The 21,963-nt window shown below is 40.2% G+C and overlaps 2 protein-coding genes across 3 annotated transcripts in view; one reads left to right on the top strand and one right to left on the bottom strand.

Annotated features, from left to right (window-relative positions):
• Window positions 1-21,963, top strand: part of Obp73a (Odorant-binding protein 73a) — a 372,527-nt gene that overhangs the window by 146,398 nt on the left and 204,166 nt on the right. The window contains exon 1 of one of the 2 annotated variants that reach the window (XM_067791031.1): window positions 13,918-14,147. The exons of the other annotated variant lie outside the window; for it this stretch is intronic. The gene's annotated coding sequence lies outside the window, so the exon portion shown is untranslated. Of the gene's footprint in view, window positions 1-13,917; window positions 14,148-21,963 lie in introns of those variants that run through there. 2 annotated transcript variants of the gene reach the window in all.
• Cpr67B (Cuticular protein 67B) lies at window positions 2,022-12,970 on the bottom strand. Its single transcript, XM_067790980.1, has 2 exons — window positions 12,808-12,970; window positions 2,022-3,005 (listed from the first exon to the last, which is right to left on the bottom strand). Exons 1-2 carry the CDS (start codon window positions 12,835-12,837, stop codon window positions 2,256-2,258), a joined length of 780 nt encoding a protein of 259 aa, XP_067647081.1. The 5' UTR covers window positions 12,838-12,970; the 3' UTR covers window positions 2,022-2,255.

The raw sequence follows: 21,963 nt of genomic DNA, 5'->3' as shown, positions 1-21,963 counted from the left end.
AAGAAATCTTGCCTCCCGAGTGTTGGAATCATGTGCGTACAGCATTGAATCCTGCTGATTGTGCTTCAAGGGGTATATCGCCTTCTGATTTGCTTGGACAACAGCTGTGGTGGAACGGTCCTGATTTTTTGAAGGGTACAAACCAGTTCTGGAAGGAAGGTTCCTTGAAGCCGCACACAACCGATCTAGGCGTCCGCAACAAGGTCGTAGCCCACGTGATCAACTCGGATGCCCACTGGCCAATCATTAGGAAATATTCGTCGTTTTCCAAGTTGCGTCGTGTCATCGCTTACATATTAAGGTTTATCTCAAACTCTCATGCTGCTATCAAACGCCTCGATGAAAAACGAGCTGGGTCTTTAAGCGGTCTGGAGTTAATGGAAGCTGAACGCTGCTTAATAAAGTATTCCCAAACCCTTTACTTTGCTAACGAGATCTCCTGTTGCACCGCAAATCGGCCGATCCCGGTACGCAGTAGCTTGTCGCGCTTGACCCGAACGGTATCCTTCGGGTAGATGGACGACTAAAATCCGCAGAGGTCACGAATGATGTCAGGCATCCAATAATTTTGGCTAAAAATTCCCCGCTATCTCGATTAATAATTTCTGATATTCACCGTTTTACATTACATGCTAGGCCGCGCATAATGCAGGTCGTATTGCAACGTCGCTACTGGATAATTGGCGTCCGCAGTTTAATCCGTAGCATTTATCATAAGTGTGTTAAGTGCACTTGCATCAATCGCAACGCCTCCAAACAGTCCATGGGTGACCTTCCAGCGTTTCGTACGACTTACTCTCGCTGCTTCACACGCACTGCGGTCGACTTCGCCGGTCCCTATTCGTATAAGTTTACCCATGGAAGAGGAGCGAAATCCATTAAGGGATATATTTGTTCTTTTATTTGTATGTGCACGGGTGCGATGTATCTGGAGTTCGTAGGAGATCTGTCGACCCCTGCATTCCTCAACGCGTTCAAGCGTTTTATTAATCGTAGAGGATACTGCAAGACCATGTTTTCCGATAATGGCACGAATTTTGTCGGAGCAGAGAAGGAGCTTCGTGTCATGTACGAAAAATGTATGGAAGACGATACGCTGCAGAATTTCTTCGCTGATTCGCACATAGAATGCCGCTTCAATCCACCGACCGCGCCTCACATGGGCGGATACTGGGAAACCGGTATAAAACGGATCAAGTACCATCTGAAACGCGTTTTAGGTGGAACCCTCTTGTCTTACGAGGAATTCAGCACGCTATTAACGGAAGTGGAAGCTTGCGTAAACTCCCGTCCATTGTGCGAGGTTTCTACGAATGCACTCGACCTCGAAGCTCTAACACCGGGGCACTTTATTATCGGCGAACCGCTTAAGTCTATCCCGGAACCTGAGGGTCAAGGGTTCCGGGGAAATCTCCGGCAAAGGTGGCAGTTGATATCATCCATAAGACAGCATTTCTGGCGTCGTTGGAGAGACGAGTATCTCGTGAGTTTACAAAGCCGCACCAAGTGGTTTAGACCGACGCGTAACTTTGAAGATGGAGATGTTGTGGCTGTATTCGACGAAGCTACCCCTCCCTCAAAGTGGACACTAGCGAAGGTAGTTCGATGTCATCCGGGAGCTGACGGTCGCACAAGGGTCGTCACGGTAAGGACTCCTAATGGCGAATTCAAACGGCCTATTAGGAAAATATGCCTTCTACCTACAAAAGGTGATTTATTTTGCGAGAACGAAGAATCATGAACGACACATTTTTTAACCATGTTAAAATTGCTCACATTTTTTATATTTTAAACATTGTTTTGTTAACAGTCGAATCTGAACATAATAATCTAATTCCCCCCCCCCCCCCCCCCCCCCCCCCCCCCCCCACTATGATTTAAATATTATCGCCTGGTATTCAATTTGCGTTTAGACTACGCGACTTATTCTAACTCGTTATCCCATATATGTATGTTAACGAGGTTCACACTATTTGCAGGATTGACGCCGCATTTAAGAGTTTGAATGAATCACTCATATATGTTGTGCTTTAGTTTACACGTGTTTACTATATTTGAGTAAATATACATAAATTTAATAAACAAAATGCTAATGCTAATTACCATAAATTTGTTTTGCATGTATATATTTTGTTTAACAGTTTATTGATGTGTTTGTATATGAATATAATTTATATACCTTTAAATTTAACTAAATAAATAAATTAGTATAAACGGTATTACCTAAATTAATACGGCTGCATAATCAACGTAATTTAATCTTTGTTATTGACAGTTCGTAGTCGTTCCAGGTCTTCGCGTTCCTTCTTGTTGCGTAATAGTGGCACATTATAGTCAAATGCGTAAAAGAAACCTTTTGGTGGTCCAGTTTCTTCTGGTCCAGGGACATATGGTGGTTCCTCATGAAAATATTCTTTTATTCCTGAATCAGATGGATTGTTGCGCTCTTGCTGATATTCAGGGGCAAATGGGTCGGGGTTTTGACCATTAGCAGCAGCAAGTTCACCCCATAACTTGAAATGTTCTTCTTCTGCCTTTCGAACTGCCGGCGTTTTTGTGGCGGGCTCTTTCAAATATGCTGGTCGATTATCTTCGACATGAAAACCACTTCGGTCAGCATAATATTTTGCAATAAAGTCACGGCCAGTAGGTTGCACATATTTGTATGAACCACTTACGGTCCCTGATTCATCTTTCTTTTCGTTCTTACCCTGATTCCAGTCCCGATAGCCGTACACATACTGACCCAAGCCATTTTGTCCGTGATACTGATGAGCATCATAGTGTTCTTCAACAAAGTCCTCAGGATGATCTATTACTCGACCCATATAAACAAACTCTCCTTTCTCGTTACGTGCCTCAGGCAGTTCATTTTCTCCTGTTTTGGGTGCATAATCAATTCCATCAAGACCACGCAAATTCGCACTATTCAGAAACTGTTGTGCCTCTTCTGGTGTAATATTAATCTTGAAGATGTTTTCAGCAATGAGCGAGCCTGGCAGTGCCTGTGCAAATGAAAAAAGTGCGTTTTTGAATTTATTAAGTAAAAAGACATTTATCATTCATTTAAATTTTCATTCTAAGTTTTTTTCTTATCCAGATTTATATGTTAACCTCAAAGGTATGATTTTCGAATGACTGACGAATAATGACTTTTATTTCAATCCAATAGCTTTATCAGGTGTCTGAATTAACATCTCAAATCAAATTCATTCATCCATAAAATTAGATATCCAATTATGTATATTTATATGAGCATCTATAGGTACAAATATTTACATAAAGGGCAATATTCTTAATTGCTTTAAGATATGTTCACACTTAGTAATTTCGACGTGTTATATCGGTTGCCTTAAACAGGTCACAAACCAAAACTTTAATGTGTGTACCGAAGAAAATAGACTGAGTTGTTTACATTGCATTTGGGAGAAATTTTTTATTTTCAAAGAACGGATTTCTGTTATTGGTACTGTTAAGGAAGTTGTTTTTATTACTGCAGTAAACGAACTAATACTATGAACAAACACACACCAAATTTGCAAATTATACCATTTGGGCAATTTACTACGCAATTTATCATATAATAAATTGTGATAATAAATTGCCAATTTAAAAAAAAAAGTGTAATAAATTGTTTCAAACTGCAAACACAACCTTGTAAAGTGTGTTTATTGAGTAGATTGAAACGTCAGTTACGGATGGCTCAACTATATGGTTGGCTCGTCTCATCAGCTGATTTTATTTTTTTTTTTCATTTCACTGGAGTAGGGATTGTCAAAAGAAGATGGCAAACTCAAAATGAAGCCAAAATATTGAACACATTTTCTTACAACACACAAAAATTTCAAAGTTTTATGTTTTCATTCCATTCCATTCACCTAATACTAACACGCACATTTTGACAGTCTGAACAAAGCGCTCATTTACTTCAATAGTGTCATAACTCAAAAAAATGACTTTTGAGTTAATAACATAGAAACGTACCCAATATCATGACCTATGTTGTGTAAAATAAAACAATCTTTGTGATCAGTTAAAAATTTACCACGTGCTATAAAACTTAAAATATGCCATTATATGCGCAACATATGGCAGTTAAAATCTTTGAATGGCTGTCTTGGAAAATTGTGTTTTTTGAGTTATGACACTATTGAAGTAAATGAGCGAAAGGTATGTTATTGCTGTAGAGATGAGCCACCCAGCTAACAAATTGCTATTGTGTGAGCTAAATTGAATTGTATGAACACCACTTAATTTAAATCGAGATTGCCTCAATTTATTTTTCTGTTTGAACATGGTAAAACAATTATATAAGGCCGTATTTTATTTGTTGTTGGAAATCAAGTAGTTTCAGCTGTAGTTTGAATGTATTCATAGTAAAATTGCAAATCTATCTGATTCTACTTTGACGTTACTACAAACTATTCAAAATATTTTGATTTTTATGGGCTTCCACTTGAAGCTTTGGTACCTCCAGGCTATACAGATCCATGATTCGGATGCAACACATAAAAATACATCAACAACAAAGACAGGTTGGTCCGATATAACATGCATACCCGTTGGAAACTAACGTACATATATGTAAAAAAATTTTCTTTTCAAGCGGTTAGCTCTCAACTGTTGTTTGTCATTGTTAAAGCGGGAGAAGCCATATTGCTTAAAGTACCTGTGAAAACATTTTTAAAGAAATTGAAGCAGAAATGCGAGTTCATATCCCACTCTGGGAAGAAAAGTCTTTGAAAAGATCTACAAGGTACAATCGAAACAGCTTTCGCCTTGTCCGTCCTGATGTCAAGGTAATTAAATTTTTTCTAAAAATGTTTTTATACATTAAGCAGTAATAATTACGCCGTTTTTCAAGATATTTTCCAAAATATTCAATAGTTCTCAACTTTTGATCATATGGAAAGCTCTATCAGAAGTCAAATATAAGATTCCAATACTAAAGCATTTCATGAAAACAAAACACACATGGTTGCCGCTTAGTTTACTTTGTTCTAGATATTCATCATTAAGCATATTCCACTCGGTGCTTACACATGCTTTACTTACAAACAGAAGAGGTCTTCAAGAATAGACTTCACAAACATATCGAACACTAACCGCAAAAAACGAGTTTGGAACCAAATTTTTAAACAAGTAAATACCACTTAGAGGATTGGTATGCAAAGAGTAGAATCGAGAATCAAGGCGTTCAGGTTTTTTTTCTTGATTAAAATCAGAATGCTGCTACATCAAGCAATTAACCGACTTCTTTTATATGTTCTGTACTCATGCCTATGGACATCAAATAGAACAATTAATTGGCGCTTAACCGCCTAAGCGACTTTGGCCGTTTTGTAGCAAGTCACCCCAGCTATCTCTATTTCGCGATAGCTGACACCAATTGGGAGCATCAAGGGAGGTCAAGACTTCCTCAGCCTGCCTCTCCCAAGTCAGTGGACGTCTCCCACTTCCTTTGTTTCCAAACTGCTATGTTGAATGAAACTCTTGGCTGGAGCGCCTTCGTCCATTCGCATAACACTATCGCAACATCTGCGTAAAGCTCATACAGCGGCAGAAATCTCACGAAAGGGAGTCGTCTTTTTTGAAGCCTAGTTTGGTTTCGAATGGCTCGTAGAGCATCTGGCGCATCGTGAAGATCTGGTTGATAGTAGATTCACCAGTCTGAAGCCGCATTAAAAGGTCCACTCAGTTTCTTAACTATGGGCTTCGAACTTTCGCACAGTACGCTAGATAAAACCTTTTACGCGGTAATTGGCACGGTTTGCGGGATCGCCTTTCTTTTGGATTCAGAGTACACTTAAGCTGCAATCCGGAGCCATGCGCTTATCCGACCATATTTTGCATAGGAGTTGATTCATACTCTTTAGCAACTTTTCGCCTCCGTGTTTGAATATCTCGGGTGGTATTCCGTCATTACCTGGCGCCTTGTGATTTTGTAGGCGGGATAATGACATTCTCACTTCGTCTTGCATTGGAACCGTGATTTCACACCACTAAAATAAATATATCGTCGGCTTATATTTAATGATGGAGGGTATCACCAATTTTAACGAAAATGAGTTTTAAATGGCAAAATGGTCTCTGAATCACTTTTCATATACGATTAATGTCGTATACGATTAATGTCCAGGCTCAAAAATTAGTTCGAAAGGTATCATATCTTTATTATATTCATATATGTATTAAGTCTATGGTAACAACAACGTGAACAGTTGTATTTGAAAGGTAGTAAGACTCAATACGTAATTTAAACAAGGTCTTGACATCGCAAAGTCTAGACCAAGACTTCTAGATACCCCATTAAACCCTTCAAGCCCTCTAATGGAAAGGTAAAGTTAAGATAATTAAATCTCCGAACTGCAGTGTAAAATATAGTAAAAGAGCAGATAGTTCTATTAGGAGTATTGAAACATATCTGTCTAACAAGAGCTGGGCAGTCAATTACACTAGCGATAATGTCGAAGATAAACAATAAATTTTGAACAGACCTCTTTATATCGTGTGGTAAAATATTGGTAAGCATGCTCCTAGCAGTATAGGCAGGCAAGGGGTTATCAAAATAGAGAGGTTTTAGAGAAAATCGAACGAATTTTTTTTGAACGCTTTCAATTCTTGCCGATAGTGTGGAGTAAATGGGATCCCAAGTGACAGATCCATACTCTAACTTAAATTGCACTAAAGAACTATAAAGAACGTCCCTAGTGGATGGGTCTTTAAAGTCCTCCGCGTAGCTAAATTAGCATAAACCTTCGGTATGATATACTTATTAACAAAAGGGAATGAACAGTCCAAAATAATACCTAGATCACAAAATACATCTGATGCACATGTGATTGTTTTATACAGTTTTAAGTCTTCTGCAAAAGGTAACTATTTTAATTGCTTTAGATAAAAACCAACGTCATTGATGAAGACTAAAAAAGCAATACTAATGTATAGTTATTAAAGCTTTAATCGGATAACGTTGTGGCGTAATAGTGTAAGGGGGTCGATATAGACTAAACTCCGAAAATTAAAATTATCTATGTCGAAAAAGATTTTAGTCGGACCAGGTCGGTCTCTTTGTCCATCCGCCGTTAACGTTTCTTATAATCATGCCTTGAAAACTAACACCATGCTCTTCGATATACCGAAAATCCAGAGCCGCAATAAAATCCTCAAATCTCTTGCTGGCAGTACTTGGGGTAAAGATAAAGAAACGCTCATTACCACTTACAAAGCAATCGGCCTGCCGATTGCATGCTACGAGTCCCCTATACGGTGACCAAGTCTAAAGACTACTCACTGGAAGAAGCTAAAAAGCTCAAGCAGGTACTCAGTGAAATCCATAAACAGGCGTCGGACCTCTAAGCCAGGAATTGCTCGGTGAATCCTGTACTCAAAGAACTAGGAAACGGGCGTCCCCCTAGCTCAACTTCTGAGTACTGTAACAGGTTAAACTCTTACCTATCCAGAATCAACCCTGACATATATAACATATGTCCTGCTTGCAATGTGTCCCCACATGACACCAACCACCTCTTTAACTGTATTGTGGAACACCCCTCTCATTATGGGCCACCCCTGTTGAAACAGGAAGTTTTCATGGACTCCCGTTAGAGGACATTGATACCAATTTGTGATTGGTTGCACCTATTGGATGGGGCGAACCACTGCTACAACAACAACAATAACATGCTCTTTGATATGGAGTCCTAGCACTTTTGTTCAAAACATTACTAAACATAAACAACATCCAAAAAACTAATATTTCCTTTACTCTGCAAAAACTTCTATCAGAAATAATTTTTATTCGAATAGCAAAAAGCTCTATCTGAAACTTAATTAAACTGAGCTTAAAACAAAAAACTGTTCTGAATACACAACGTGGTTTCTCATAACCCAATGAGGTACTTCATATCATAAGGAATTTACAATATAGCTTTAAACCCGGTTTTTTGCTCTCCTGAAAAAATGGGTTTTTGATGGTAGAGGGTATTGAATATTAGCCGACGACATGTATGTAAATGTATCTATTTTTTAACAATACACAACGTGGTTTCTCATAATCCAATGAGGTACTTCATATCATATGGAATTTACAATATAGCTTTAACCCGGTTTTTTAAATAAAAAAAAAAAAAATAAATGTAAGGCGCGATAACCTCCGAAGAGATCTAAGGCCGAGCTTCTCTTCCAATTTGCGTCGTGCTCCTCTTGATTTTCCCTACAAATTGGCCGGACGGGACCTACATGTTTTATGCCGACTCCGAACGGCATCTGCAAAGCAGATGAGTTTTCACTGAGAGCTTTTCATGGCAGAAATACACCCGGAGTGCTTGCCAAACACTGCCGAGGGGCGACCCCGCTTAGAAAAATTTTCTTCTAATTGAAAAATCTTATTTCTAAAATTTTGATGTTGCTTTGTCCGGGAGTTGAACCCAGGGCATACGGTGTGATAGGCGGAGCACGCTACCATCACACCACGGTGGCCGCCAACCCGGTTTTTTGCTCTCCTGAAAAAATGGGTTTTTGATGATAGAGGGTATTGAATATTAGTCGACGATATGTATGTAAATGTATCTATTTCTTAACAATCTTAGAAAACAGTACTAAATATATAGGTGCCGATGAGTAAACCTATATATAACTCCACCATGATGGAAGCTAAAAATTACATTTTATGCGAGGTATTTTGAAATATTGGGCGTTTCCTTCCATTTGCCACGACACCTTGATATTGAAAGAACTCTTTAGTAAATAAAACATTTTATCCAAATAGGTCAAGCCGCTTTCGACATAGTGGCAGATATATAAAGGCATAAATTTAATATGATTAGGTGTAAGCACCATATCAAAAATATTTTTGTTGTACATGTTAAAACCATTCATTTGATACCCACATTGGCCTATCTCACGTATCAAAAAAGAAAATCAAATAGGTGGCAACCTTGCAATACAACCTTAGTTTCAACCATGTACAATTAACTGTATATGGCTTCAATATTTAGAAAAATGGTCTTAGATTATAATACCCTTTTTATATATCCAATTTCATTCAAATCGCAAGAACTCTTTGAGAGTTCATATATGTACATATGTATATATATATATATATATATATATATATATATAAACAAGGAGTGCTTGTTTAAAGTTAGAAGATAAATAGTTAAGCTTTTATTTATAACGCTTTCTGCACAATAATGACTTTGTCGGTGGCATCTTAAAACAATTTTTTTTTTTCAACTTCACCTAAACTCATCCGTTGTGGGATAACAATTAGAAATAAATTGCAAAATTTTGTTGGGCGTCAACACCAGAACAGTAATTTTCTTTAAGTATATCAAAGGTTGAAGAATAATTTGAAGATGGCGTTGGAGATGCACTTAGAAGCTATATATATTTTTATATTTTTTAGATTTCTCAAAATTTGGCGAATAATGGGACAATGGTATGGGATATCAACTTGAGAACCATTTGTTTTCTGTGTCCGGCACACTGCTCGAGCTTCACATTTTAACAAAAAAAGTGCATATATTTTGCTGAGAGCTGAGTCCGAATCTGAAAATCCTTTGATTCGTACGCCCGTAAGCCAAATTTTAAGTAGACTGCGATTCTAAGCGATTTTTAACGGTTTTAAAACTTATCTGAAAATTTAAGCGATGCATCTGAAAAGGGAATATCAAGCCGTTTGTTTATTCAGGGAGATTCAAGTTGCTGTATACACATTGCGAAATGTTTAGTCTTGCACATTCTCCAATATAACATGAATACTGCTACAATATAGCAACAAAAGGTACCAGGTAGTATTTTGGTATGGACTTCCTCATCTCATCTTCTTTAATAATTTGTTTTAGTTCCATTTTTGTATATATACATATATATATCAAAATCATCAGTATCGAAAAAAAATTTATTCAGCCATGCCCGTCCGTTTGTCCGTCTGAATAGATTGGTGTTGAAAATGAGCGAAATTTGACTATAACCACGCCCACTTTTTCGATATCGAAAAATTAGAAAAATTGGAAAAATAAGATAATTCAAAAACGATAGCGGTAATCGCTAATGAAATTTGGTACGTAGATTGGTTTTATATCGCACAACATAAATTCCAAAAAAATTTTGGAACATAGGCCACATTTAGAAGAATAAAATTTCCAATCCGAACGAAATTTGGCATACACATTTTTTTATAGCTACAACTGTTGAACTGCATTTTTAACCGCTCAAGTGGTAGCTTCTGCATCCTTTTTGCTTCTTTTGAACGAAAATGAGTTCAGAATAGAGCCATACCGTAATGTGAAAATCTTCTAAGTCACTTTTTACGAATTTTACAGGAGACGAAAAAATGTATAATAAATAACCTTTTTTTCAAAACTGTGAATGAGGATACCTTAGTTGCAATACTTTTGAGTGTAGAAGCTTTGAAAAAGATAAATAAAAATCATTTATGCTAACCCAGCAGCTATTTTATGACTTAGCACAATTACCGCACTCAAAACAAATTTTTTCTCCTGACAGCACTTTTTACTCAATATGTTTCCCCATCATTCCTCCCCTTTAATGATTGAAATATAGCACTAAAACTATATATTTCACAAAAAATACTATTTATTTGTCAAACTATTTCTAACGGTTCTGATCTGGACTCTTCTGCCGGATGGTGCGCAGACAATAATTTATTTTTAAATTCAAACAAATGCTGTGTTGTGCCTTATTCCATAATGACAACTGCCACATACTTTATCTACAAACTAAATGCCAAATCTCTTAATCGTTGTCAAGAGAGTAAAGGCTTAGGTGTAATTTTTTACTCCAAACTCTCTTTTTCTAGTCGCATTGAATCCATTGTTTCAAAATTTGTTGCACTGGTTGGGTTCAGTAGACGTAATACCAGTGACTTTAAGGACCCTATGACGTTAAAGGCACCTTATATATCCTTGGTCAGAACTGGGTTTGAATATTGCTCAATAATAAGGAATCCTTTCTATGAATCTAACTCCTATAAAACTGAGAAATTTCAAAATTTTCTACAAAAATTGCTTTACGTATGCTTCACTGGGCAGACGGCCTCCCATAATATACCAGCAGGCACAAATTGCTTGGTCTTCAGGCTTTGCATGACAGAAGAACTTTTATCTTACTCATGCTTGCCTATAATGTAATAAACTTTAGCACGAATCGCTCTGATTTCTCTAATTTGTTCATTCCATATATTCCACTGTGTGATCTTCGGCAATAATGGATTTTTTATCGAAATAACTCATAAAATGAAGTATGCTATGAATGAACCTATAACTAGGACTATACATCTAGCAAATCGATTCAGTAGTGTTATTAGTTTTAATAACAGCTTATATAAGTTTAAGCTTGAATTTTTTTCTATTTTTAACTAGTCTGTAACAAAGCATGTAGTTATAGACATGTAAGAATTGAAGTATATTATGGTCAGCGCAAAGCATTTATCAAACACCAAAGGTATGTCTCAATTAGGTGAATCCAATTTCAAGGGTTGTGTTGCGCAACCCTCCCAAGGGGTTACCAGCGCAATATATAGTTTCTCCAACCCAATTGTCAACCTCACCTAACCGTGGCGAATCCTTTTTCATTGACAGCCGAGGCTCTGGCGACCCCAAGTTCCTCATGGAACTAGGGGGTTGGGAGGGCGGGATGGCCTAGAAGGTTTAATGTGGTCATATAAATAGTTCCCGAGATGGTGGGGCTAGTACCTTAATAGTGCTTTGTTACCGGGACGTACCGGATCTACGTATATCCGGCAAAAGACCATCAACATCGGTAACACTCCCCAAAGCCTTCGAGTAGTGTCTTTATCGTAAATACAAAACAAACAAAGCATGCGCGCACAAAGAAATGACTAGTAATTCAGATTGATATTATTGACAGGTTGACTTAGCACATTTTTTTTTTTAACAACTGACTACTTAGCACATTTACACATCATTGCCCACAGCACGTAAAAATGAAAAATAAAAATATTTTTTTTTGTGATCGATGTATTTTGAATTCAGTTTTAAAACTGCATTAAAATACAATTTTTAAAAAAAAGTGACTTAGAACATTTTCACTTTAAGCTAACGATATATGTATTATTGCGCAGTATTATAACACTATTAACCACAAAGCAAACAACAACAGCGTTTCAAGTGCATAGCTACACAAGTAAGAAAGTCTAAGTAATGTTCGGTGTCACCCGAACTTAGACTATCTTATTTGCTTAACATTACCATTGAAAATTGGTATCGCCAATGACGCATTAGAGGACCCATTATCAAATTATCTGCTTAAAATTTATCTATCTCCAGTGTATTTGGTTTTTGTAAACTGTGTTAAATCTATAAATACATATACTCCAATTGTGCATACATTTTTATAACGCGATTTAACTGTATGTTCCATTAGTGCACCATTAACGATTCCGGGTAAAATATGAAATTTGGTGGAAATATGTATTAGTGTACGATTTCTTTTATGAAAATTATTACTCCCATAAAATTGTTGTTAAAGTTCAGACATTTTCATCACCCGATGGAAAATAAAAGTCACAAAACGGTAAAATTTTCAAGGCGCAAGCCCCGGCGGGGTGGAGCCCCTCAATACAAAAATTAATATGTACTTTTGTTTTGCAAAAACCAAAAGGCTCCAAAAGATAAAAGAAATACTCTTCTAGGAGGATCCCTCTACAAACTCATGTTTATGTTTATTCTCAAAGCGTGGTGCACTAACGGAAAATTTTACCCGAGATTTTTTCAACAATGGCGGTTATAATTTAACACAAATTTTCAATAATTTACTAACCAGAAGAAATATAAGAAATATGGTTTTCATCACGATATTTTTTACGCGACACGAAATGCTTGGATAAACAATATTACTTTTATTTCTATTTTTCAAATGCAATTCTCACTCGTAGTTATATTACTATACTTTAATCTACTGTCGATTTGAGAATAATGCTAGATCTCAAATAGGAAAGCTTCTTATATTGAAGCTGAATAAAGTTGGAGACAAAACGCAAAAACATAGTACTTAAACAAAAACAAAAAAACGAATGTGCAAAAAAATATGTAAATTAACTCGTCTTTAAATGAAGATGATCCCAGTCAAACTGGCAGCATCATCACAAATCGCCGTATCACCCGCTAATATTTGAGAAAAAAATCTTACTTACCAGCACCACCAAGTTTTAAGTCATTATAACACACTCATACACATATATATACATATGTACATGTACATGCATATCTAGCGGTATAGAGGTGACGTGCTGGCCTATCAGACTGTTGGTCCCAGATTCAAGTTGCAGGAAAACTAGCATCACAAATACTTGAGAACTCTTTTCTAAATGGGATCGCCTCCGACAGCGGTTTGGTTTAGGAAGATGTTCGGAAGCGATATAAAACATTTAGGTCCGCCAATTTGTAAGGAAAATTAAAAAACAGCACACTACAAATTTGTAGGTGAAACACGGTTTTAAATCTAATCGAACGTATATCATACAAATAACACTGTTATTATATACATACATACACACATACATATCTGATTGACTACACCCGGCGTTTATTTGCGCCTATTGGACATAAAATCATGTCAGTAGACATGACGTACTGGCAATTAATTGCTTTCGATTACGCGCACTTATTATTAGTTAGCGGGGCCATCGAGTGAAGTGTTAATTTATTTTAAACCATTTACGTATAGTATGCATTTTTTCTCTAAATGTCGGAAACTAACTAGCATTACAAAGCAGAAACTTAAGTAAAATCCATTTGCTAGTGAGTAACTTAACTTGAGACCCGGAAATGTAGGCGAAATGGCCACACAATTAAAGGTGTGCTAGTGATGCTGGTCGTCGTGTATTTTATTATAGGCCTAGGTGCTCTGTCAAAGATATCAAGTAAAATTTCTAAGTGGCAGCAAAAACAGAAATGAAATAAAAAACAAAAAAGTTGGTGATTTTCGTACTAAGTTTTCCGAACAGCCTAAACTTCACCTGAGACAGGTCACTATAAGGCTTATTTGAGTTAATGAAAAGTCCTAAGTTCAAAGACCTAAGATGTGCACAATATTGCTTATATATACTTATGCAAGGTTTAACTTTGCCTGTAAGAGAAAAGTTCGTACATGAATAACAGGTATGTTGAATAACCCTCTATCATCAATACTATTTTCTCTCTCTGAAGAAAGCTAATAGGCTTTGTTAAATAAGGTTTATGTAAGTGAAGTCCTAACGGAGTGATTTTCCAGCGCAAATATTATTAATAAAATATGGGCTTGGTTTCATATAATGAACTCAAAAAAAAAAACAAGGGAAGAAGTCTAAGTTCGGCTGGAACCGAACATTATGTACTCAGCTGTAAGCTTTTATTGGACATTTCATTTAGTTTTAGTTCCTTGACACTAAGTATTTTTAAAATGATGTGTTACTTACTTACTTAATTGGCGTTTAACCGTCTAAACGGTTATGGCCGTCCAACAAGGCGCCCCAGTCGCTCCTTCGCTCCGCCAACCGGCGCCAATTGGTCACACCAAGGGAGTTTAAATCGTTTTCCACCTGGTCCTTCCAACGGAGTGGGGGCCGCCCTCTACCTCTGCTTCCATAGGCGGGTTCCGATATAAACACTTTTTTGGCCGGAGCATCATCTTTCATTCGCATAACATGGCCTAGCCAGCGCAGCCGCTGCGCTTCAATTCGCTGGACTATGTTGATGTCTGCGTATAGCCCGTACAGCTCATCATTAAATCTTCTTCGGTACTCGCCATCGCCAACACGTAGAGGTCCATAAATCTTTCGAAGAACTTTTCTCTCGAACACTCCCAAAGCCGCTTCATCTGCTGTTGTCATGGTCCATGCTTCAGCCCCATATAGCAGGACGGGTACGATAAGTGACTTGTTCCTGAAAAGGCGTCTCGCTTCCCTTTTCAACTCACGATAGCGTTCACACACTCCTCTTGTCGCGCTCGCTTTTAACGTAGCCCTGTAGGCAGCGTCTTTTCTTTCGGTTGCAACGCGGCATTCTTCATCGTACCAGTTGTTTTTTCGTGGCCGCCGGTAACCAATTTTTTCCTCGGCGGCAGTACGAAGTGCTTTGGAGATATGCTCCCACTGCTCCTGTATTCCTTCAGGATGAGTTGTGCTCTCCGAGAGCAGGTGTGAGAGTCGAGTTGCGAAATCATTGGCAGTCTGTTGTGATTGAAGCTTTTCGACGTCTAGCTTTCCTTGTGTTTTTTGTTCCGTTGAGGCGGGTGCGTATTTTGGCTGCAACGAGATAATGGTCCGAGTCGATATTAGGTCCTCGGATCGTGCGCACATCTAAAAGACTGGAGCCATGCCGTCCGTCTATCACAACGTGATCGATCTGATTGCGAGTATTTCGATCAGACAGCCATGTAGCTAGATGTATCTTTTTATGCATGAACCTCGTGCTGGATATGACCATGTTTCGAGCACCGGCAAAGTCAATCAGCCTCAGTCCGTTAGGAGAAGTTTCATTGTGTAGGCTGAACTTTCCGACTATAGGGCCAAAAACACCTTCTTTGCCCACCATGGCGTTAAAGTCGCCAAGCACGACTTTTATATCATGACGGGGGCAGCGCTCGTATGTGCGTTCTAATTGTTCATAAAAAATGTCTTTCACCTCATCGTCTTTCTCCTCTGTCGGCGCATGGGCGCAGATGAATGATATATTAAAAAATTTTGCTTTTATTCGGATAGCGGCGAGACGCTCGTCCACAGGCGTGAACACCAGCACTTGGCGACAAAGTCTCTCTCCCACCACGAATCCGACGCCGAAACTGCGCTTATTCGTACGGCCACTCCAATATATGTCACAATTTTTGATCTTCTTTCTTCCTTGCTTCGTCCAACGCATTTCTTGGATGGCGGTGATGTCAGATTTTGCTTTGACGAGGACATCAACCAGCCGGGCATCTGCACCAATCCCATTCAGGGAGCGGACGTTCCAGGTGCATGCCCTCAATTCATTGTCCTTCAAAAGTTTGCCATGGTCGTCATCAATAGAGAGTGTATTTATCCGAGGCTTGTTGCCAGCGCACAACCCGCTCAGCGGGGGTGAAAATATTACTTGGCACGTTTATATAGCGAGCCGCTTGCTCCAAGACAGACGCCCGCTTGCAGCCGCACCTAGAGGTGTACAGACGCTGCCGATGAGATCTCCCCCGGCTAGCCCTTAGACCGATTATGTCAGAGTGGCCTAGCCAGGTTGTCGCCTTCTCACATTAGCTCACCGCTAAACGGATTTTTAGCGGCTACCCAGAGGATACTTGGCCGCAAGCGACCGGCAGTAGTGAGCTGCTTGAACCGCATGCAAAAGAATCGCTCTGGCCATTCCCAGGTGAATGGCGGTCAGAAGCTTTCCCCACTTTCGTGGACTTCTACACACGGCCCCATCCTCCACCAAAATGATGTGTTACTATTAATATAAATGCGAAAAATTAAAATATTTAAAATTGGGTGTGGCACCATCACCTTGTTAAAAATTAATTTACAGAATTTTGGGAGTCATAATTCGAAAAAATTTACTTACTTACTTAATTGGCGCTTAACCGTCTAAACGGTTATTGCCGTCCAACAAGGCGCGCCAGTCGCTCCTTCGCTCTGCCAACCGGCGCCAATTGGTCACACCAAGGGAGTTTAAATCGTTTTCCACCTTGTCCTTCCAACGGAGTGGGGGCCGCCCTCTACCTCTGCTTCCATAGGCGGGTTCCGATAGAAACACTGTCCTGGCCGGAGCATCATCTTTGATTCGCATAACATTGCCTAGCCAGCGCACCCGCTGCGTTTTAATTCGCTGGACTATGTTGATGTCTGTGTATAGCTCGTACAGCTCATCATTAACTCTTCTTCGGTACTCGCCATCGCCAACGCGTAGAGGTCCACAAATCTTTCGAAGAACTTTTCTCTCGAACACTCCCAAAGCCGCTTCATCTGCTGTTGTCATGGTCCATGCTTCTGACCCATATAGCAGGACGGGTACGATAACTGACTTGTAGAGTATGATTTTCGTTCGCCGTGAGAGGACTTTACTTTTAAATTGCCTACCTAGTCCAAAGTAGCATTTATTGGCAAGATTGATTCTTCGCTGGATTTCAGTGCTGATGTTGTTACTATTTCGAAATTATGGCTGCCAACAGTAGCGTGGTTGGCAAGGCGCGTATGCGCTGACTCTTTGCTGTATGACAGCAGGTACTTCGTTTTGTCCTCATTCACCACCAAACCCATCTTTACCGCTTCTTTTTCCAGTTTGGAGTAAGCAGAACTAACAGCGCGGGTGTTTAGGCCGATGATATCAATGTCATCAGCACATGCCAGTAATTGCACGCTTTTGTAGTATATTGTTCCAGTGCGGTTAAGTTCTGCAGCTAGTATAATTTTCTCCAGCATCAAATTAAAGAAATCGTACGATAGGGGGTCACCCTGTCTGAAACCTCGTTTAGTTTCGAACGGCTCGGAGAGGTCCTTCCCAATTCTGACTGAGCTGATGGTGTTGCTCAACGTCATTTTGCACAGCCGTATAAGTTTTGCGGGGAAACCAAATTCAGACATAGCGGCATTTAGGCAGCTCCTTTTCGTGCTGTCGAAGGCGGCTTTAAAGTCGACGAAGAGGTGATGTGTGTCGATTCTCTTTTCACGGATTTTTTCCAAGATTTGGCGCATTGTGAAAATCTGGTCGATGGTAGATTTACCAGGTCTGAAGCCGCACTGATAAGGTCCAATCAGCCGGTTCACGGTGGGCTTCAATCTTTCGCACAATACACTTAAGAAGGCTGATTCCACGATAGTTGGTGCATTTTGCAGTATCCCCCTTCTTGTGGACTGGGCAAAGAACACTTAGGGCCTCATTTTCTATTACGAAACGAACATTAGTTTCGCCTCATAAATGAATCGCTAGTGTATTTGCACTATGCTAAACGATGGCAACATATTATTTGGCAATTGCTTTAGCCTTCATGTTTAACATAAAGTAAAAAAACGTAAAGGCCGAACGAAAATGATAGAGAATACCTTTGCTAGTAGAAATTGTTTGGATGCGAATCGTTCGTCTAAGCTATCGTTCGCAATACAGAATGAAGCCTTTAGATTCCAACCGTCGGGCATGCACTCGTCCGCCCATATTTTGCTAAGAAGCTGCTGCATGCGCCTTACCAACTCCTCGCCGCCGTACTTGAATAGCTCCGCAGGCAATCCATCAGCGCCCACGGCCTTGTTGTTTTTCAATCTGGTTATTGCTATTCTAACTTCGTCATAATCGGGCGGAGGGACATATATTCCATCATCATCGATTGCGGGATCGGGTTCTTCATCTCTGCACGGTGAATTGCTGCCTCCATTTAGGAGAGCAGAGAAGTATTCCCTCCATAATCTAAGCACTCTCTGGACATCAGTTACAAGGTCGCCGTTTTCATTCCTACAGGAGTTTGCCCCGGTCTTAAAACCTTCCGTCTGTCGCCGTATTTTTTGGTAGAATTTTCGGGCGTTATTCTTGGTGGCTAGCAGCTCAAGCTCCTCGCACTCACGCCTTTCTGCTTCTGCTTTTTTCTTCCTGAAAAGGCGTCTCGCTTCCTTTTTCAACTCACGATAGCGTTCACACACTCCTCTTGTCGCGCTCGCTTTTAACGTAGCCCTGTAGGCAGCGTCCTTTCTTTCGGTTGCAACGCGGCATTCTTCATCGTACAAGTTGTTTTTTCGTGGCCGCCGGTAAACAATTTTTTCCTCGGCGGCAGTACGAAGTGCTTTGGAGATATGCTCCCACTGCTCCTGTATTCCTTCAGGATGAGTTGTGCTCTCAGAGAGTAGGTGTGAGAGTCGAGTTGCGAAATCATTGGCAGTCTGTTGTGATTGAAGCTTTTCGACGTCTAGCTGTCCTTGTGTTTTTTGTTCTTTAGTTTTAGCCGCGTTGAGGCGGGTGCGTATTTTGGCTGCAACGAGATAATGGTCCGAGTCGATGTTAGGTCCTCGGAACGTGCGCACATCTAAAACACTGGAGGCATGCCGTCCGTCTATCACAACGTGATCGATCTGATTGCGAGTATTTCGATCAGGAGACAGCCATGTAGCTAGATGTATCTTTTTATGCATGAACCTCGTGCTGGATATGACCATGTTTCGAGCACCGGCAAAGTCAATCAGCCTCAGTCCGTTAGGAGAAGTTTCATTGTGTAGGCTGAACTTTCCGACTATAGGGCCAAAAACACCTTCTTTGCCCACCCTGGCGTTAAAGTCGCCAAGCACGACTTTTATATCATGACGGGGGCAGCGCTCGTATGTGCTTTCTAATTGTTCGTAAAAAGTGTCTTTCACCTCATCGTCTTTCTCCTCTGTCGGCACATGGGCGCAGATGAATTATATATTAAAAATTTTTGCTTTTCGGATAGCGGCGAGACGCTCGTCCGCAGGCGTGAACGCCAGCACTTGGTGACACCACGAATCCGACGCCGAAACTGCGCTTATTCGTATGGCCACTCTAATATATGTCACAATTATTAACACTAATAAGGAATAAATACAATTATGATCTCTACTTACACTTTTGTGTGTTCTCTCCGATATGTCAGCCACGAATGCCGGTAAAATATTTTGCAAATTCATGGCTGCCATAACGGACCAATATTTTGGATACATTCTTTGAGGACATTGCCATACATAAATTTTACAACTTTTAGCTTAACATTTTCTTGTAGACCAATAGACTGCTAGTGTTACCACATTATACAAAATACATTTATTTAAGAAAAAAATACAAAGTGTTACTTTTTTGATAAGCTGCGCCAACATCCCCGCCTCCGTGAATCTAACCAGATTCACCAACGCCCAACCTCGCCAGTATACATGCAGGGCGTTTGAATGTGCCATCATTAGTTTGTACTTATGCAGCTCGCACTTGCCCGTCGACTACTGGGAACACTTGGAGTATGCGACCCATTGACCACTTTGCACGATGTATCTTGCTGTCACGTATAAGAACCACGTCGCCGCTAAGGGTTCTTGTCGATCATACCACTTAGTTCGCCGTGTAAGGTCGGGCAAGTACTCGTCCACCCATTTCTTCCAAAACTTGTGCTGCAGCTGTTGCGCTTTGTACCATTGCTTGCGGGTCGGTGTCATATTTTCTTCATGTGGATGTGGCGTTTGCTCAGAGTTGGAAGTACCTAGGAGAAAATGGTTAGGAGTTAGCGGTTCGTCAGTAGGGTCATCTAATGGTATATTCGTCATTGGCAGTGCTCCTGTAGGGTTTCGTTAGTTAGTGCATGCCCCATGGCTCTTTTTACGCTACGCACGAGTCGCTCCCAACACCCACCAGCGTGTGGATTTAAAGGACAATTAAACAACCATTCGATATTTCGGCTTGCCAGGACGTCAGATATTTTACCATTTTCGAAGTCTATTCTCTGACGCTTTAGCTCTTTGTCTGCTCCAATAAAATTCATGTCGTTGTCCGAACGGATACGAATGGGTGTACCCCGGCGGTTTATAAAATTGCGTATACACATAAGGCAAATATATGTCGACAAGTCCTTGGCAAGTTCCAGGTGAACTGCACGGGTTGTAAGGCACGTAAACAACGCAATTCAGCTTTTCCCGCTTCTTCTACTTATTGTTACGGTAAACGGACCCATGTAGTCCAATCCAACGTACGTAAATGGCCTCACGAACGGCGTAAGCCTGTCTTCTTGCAATTGGCCCATTTGTGGCGGGTTAGGTTTAGCTCTTTCCTTCTTGCAGACTTGACATCGTTTTGTAGCCCGACATACCTCAGCCCTTATCTGTGGTATCCAATATCGCCGCCGTATCTCCGCTATTATTGTTCCTTCATTTTGATGTTTCCAAATTCTATGGTAGTGGTCTACTATGAGTTCCGTGACGCGATGGCCTTTTGGTAGAATTAACGGGCGACGACAATGCGATGGAATAGCACTAGCAGCATCTATGCATCCACCAACTCGCATCAATCTTAGTTCGTCTAGCACCGGTGTAAGTGATCTTATTGAGATGCTCCGTTCTATGTTGTTGCATTACACGAATTACTGTTGTTTCAGCTTTTTAATTCCGCAACGTCCAGTCCTTGGTATATTCTCTCGCCCACGTTCTTCTTGCAATTGTTTCGAAACCTTGATATCCAGCCTATTACTCTTATCAAACGCATCCACGTCGAAAATTTTATAAAAATGGAAGGGTTAACCTGAACTGTTAAAACTGCGTGTTTTGATCGAAGCTCCTCTGCTGTATGTATGTAGGTCCACATTTTGCTGCGGCCATACGTGCTCATTTTGTTGTAGAAACTCTGGCCCGCTGATCCAAGTCGACCTTTCTTTATTTACTTTCGAACGCGTTCCCCAGTCAGCTGGGTTTAAGTCGCTCGGAATCCATCGCCATTCGTTCAGGCTACTTACTTCCAAAATCTCGTTCACACGATGAGCCACGGATTACCCAAGCCATCACCGTCTTGTAATCACTCCACATCACAACCCTTACGGGAACTGTGTCGTGACTTTCGAGGATGATTTGACGTAGTCGCGTCGCTGAAACCGCTGCCTGCAACTCGAGACGGAGAATAGATTTAAGTTTCAGTGGTGCGCATTTAGATTTTCCCAATACGAATGCCGTATGACTGAGCCCTTCTCCAACGTATAGCCGCCAATATGCTACTGCTGCACACGCTACTTCGCTGGCGTCTGCAAATATGTGCGCTCCACCCGCTCTCGGTCAAAAGCCTCTCCGTAACATCTCGGCACACTCAATTTTTCCAATCGTTTAATTGCTTTCAGCCACCTCACCATGCGTCGTACACTTCGTCGGATATATGTTCGTTCCAACCGACACCCTTACGCCAGGTGGATTGCAAAATGAGCTTCGCTTCCATAGTGTAATACGCAGCCATTCCAAATGGATCAAACACCGACATATTTACACTCAGTAGCTCACGTTTTGTT

This window comes from Eurosta solidaginis, chromosome 5 (genome assembly GCF_040869045.1).
Source record: "Eurosta solidaginis isolate ZX-2024a chromosome 5, ASM4086904v1, whole genome shotgun sequence".
Taxonomy (NCBI): Eukaryota; Metazoa; Arthropoda; class Insecta; order Diptera; family Tephritidae; genus Eurosta; species Eurosta solidaginis.
This window is presented reverse-complemented; position numbering and strand designations above follow the sequence as displayed.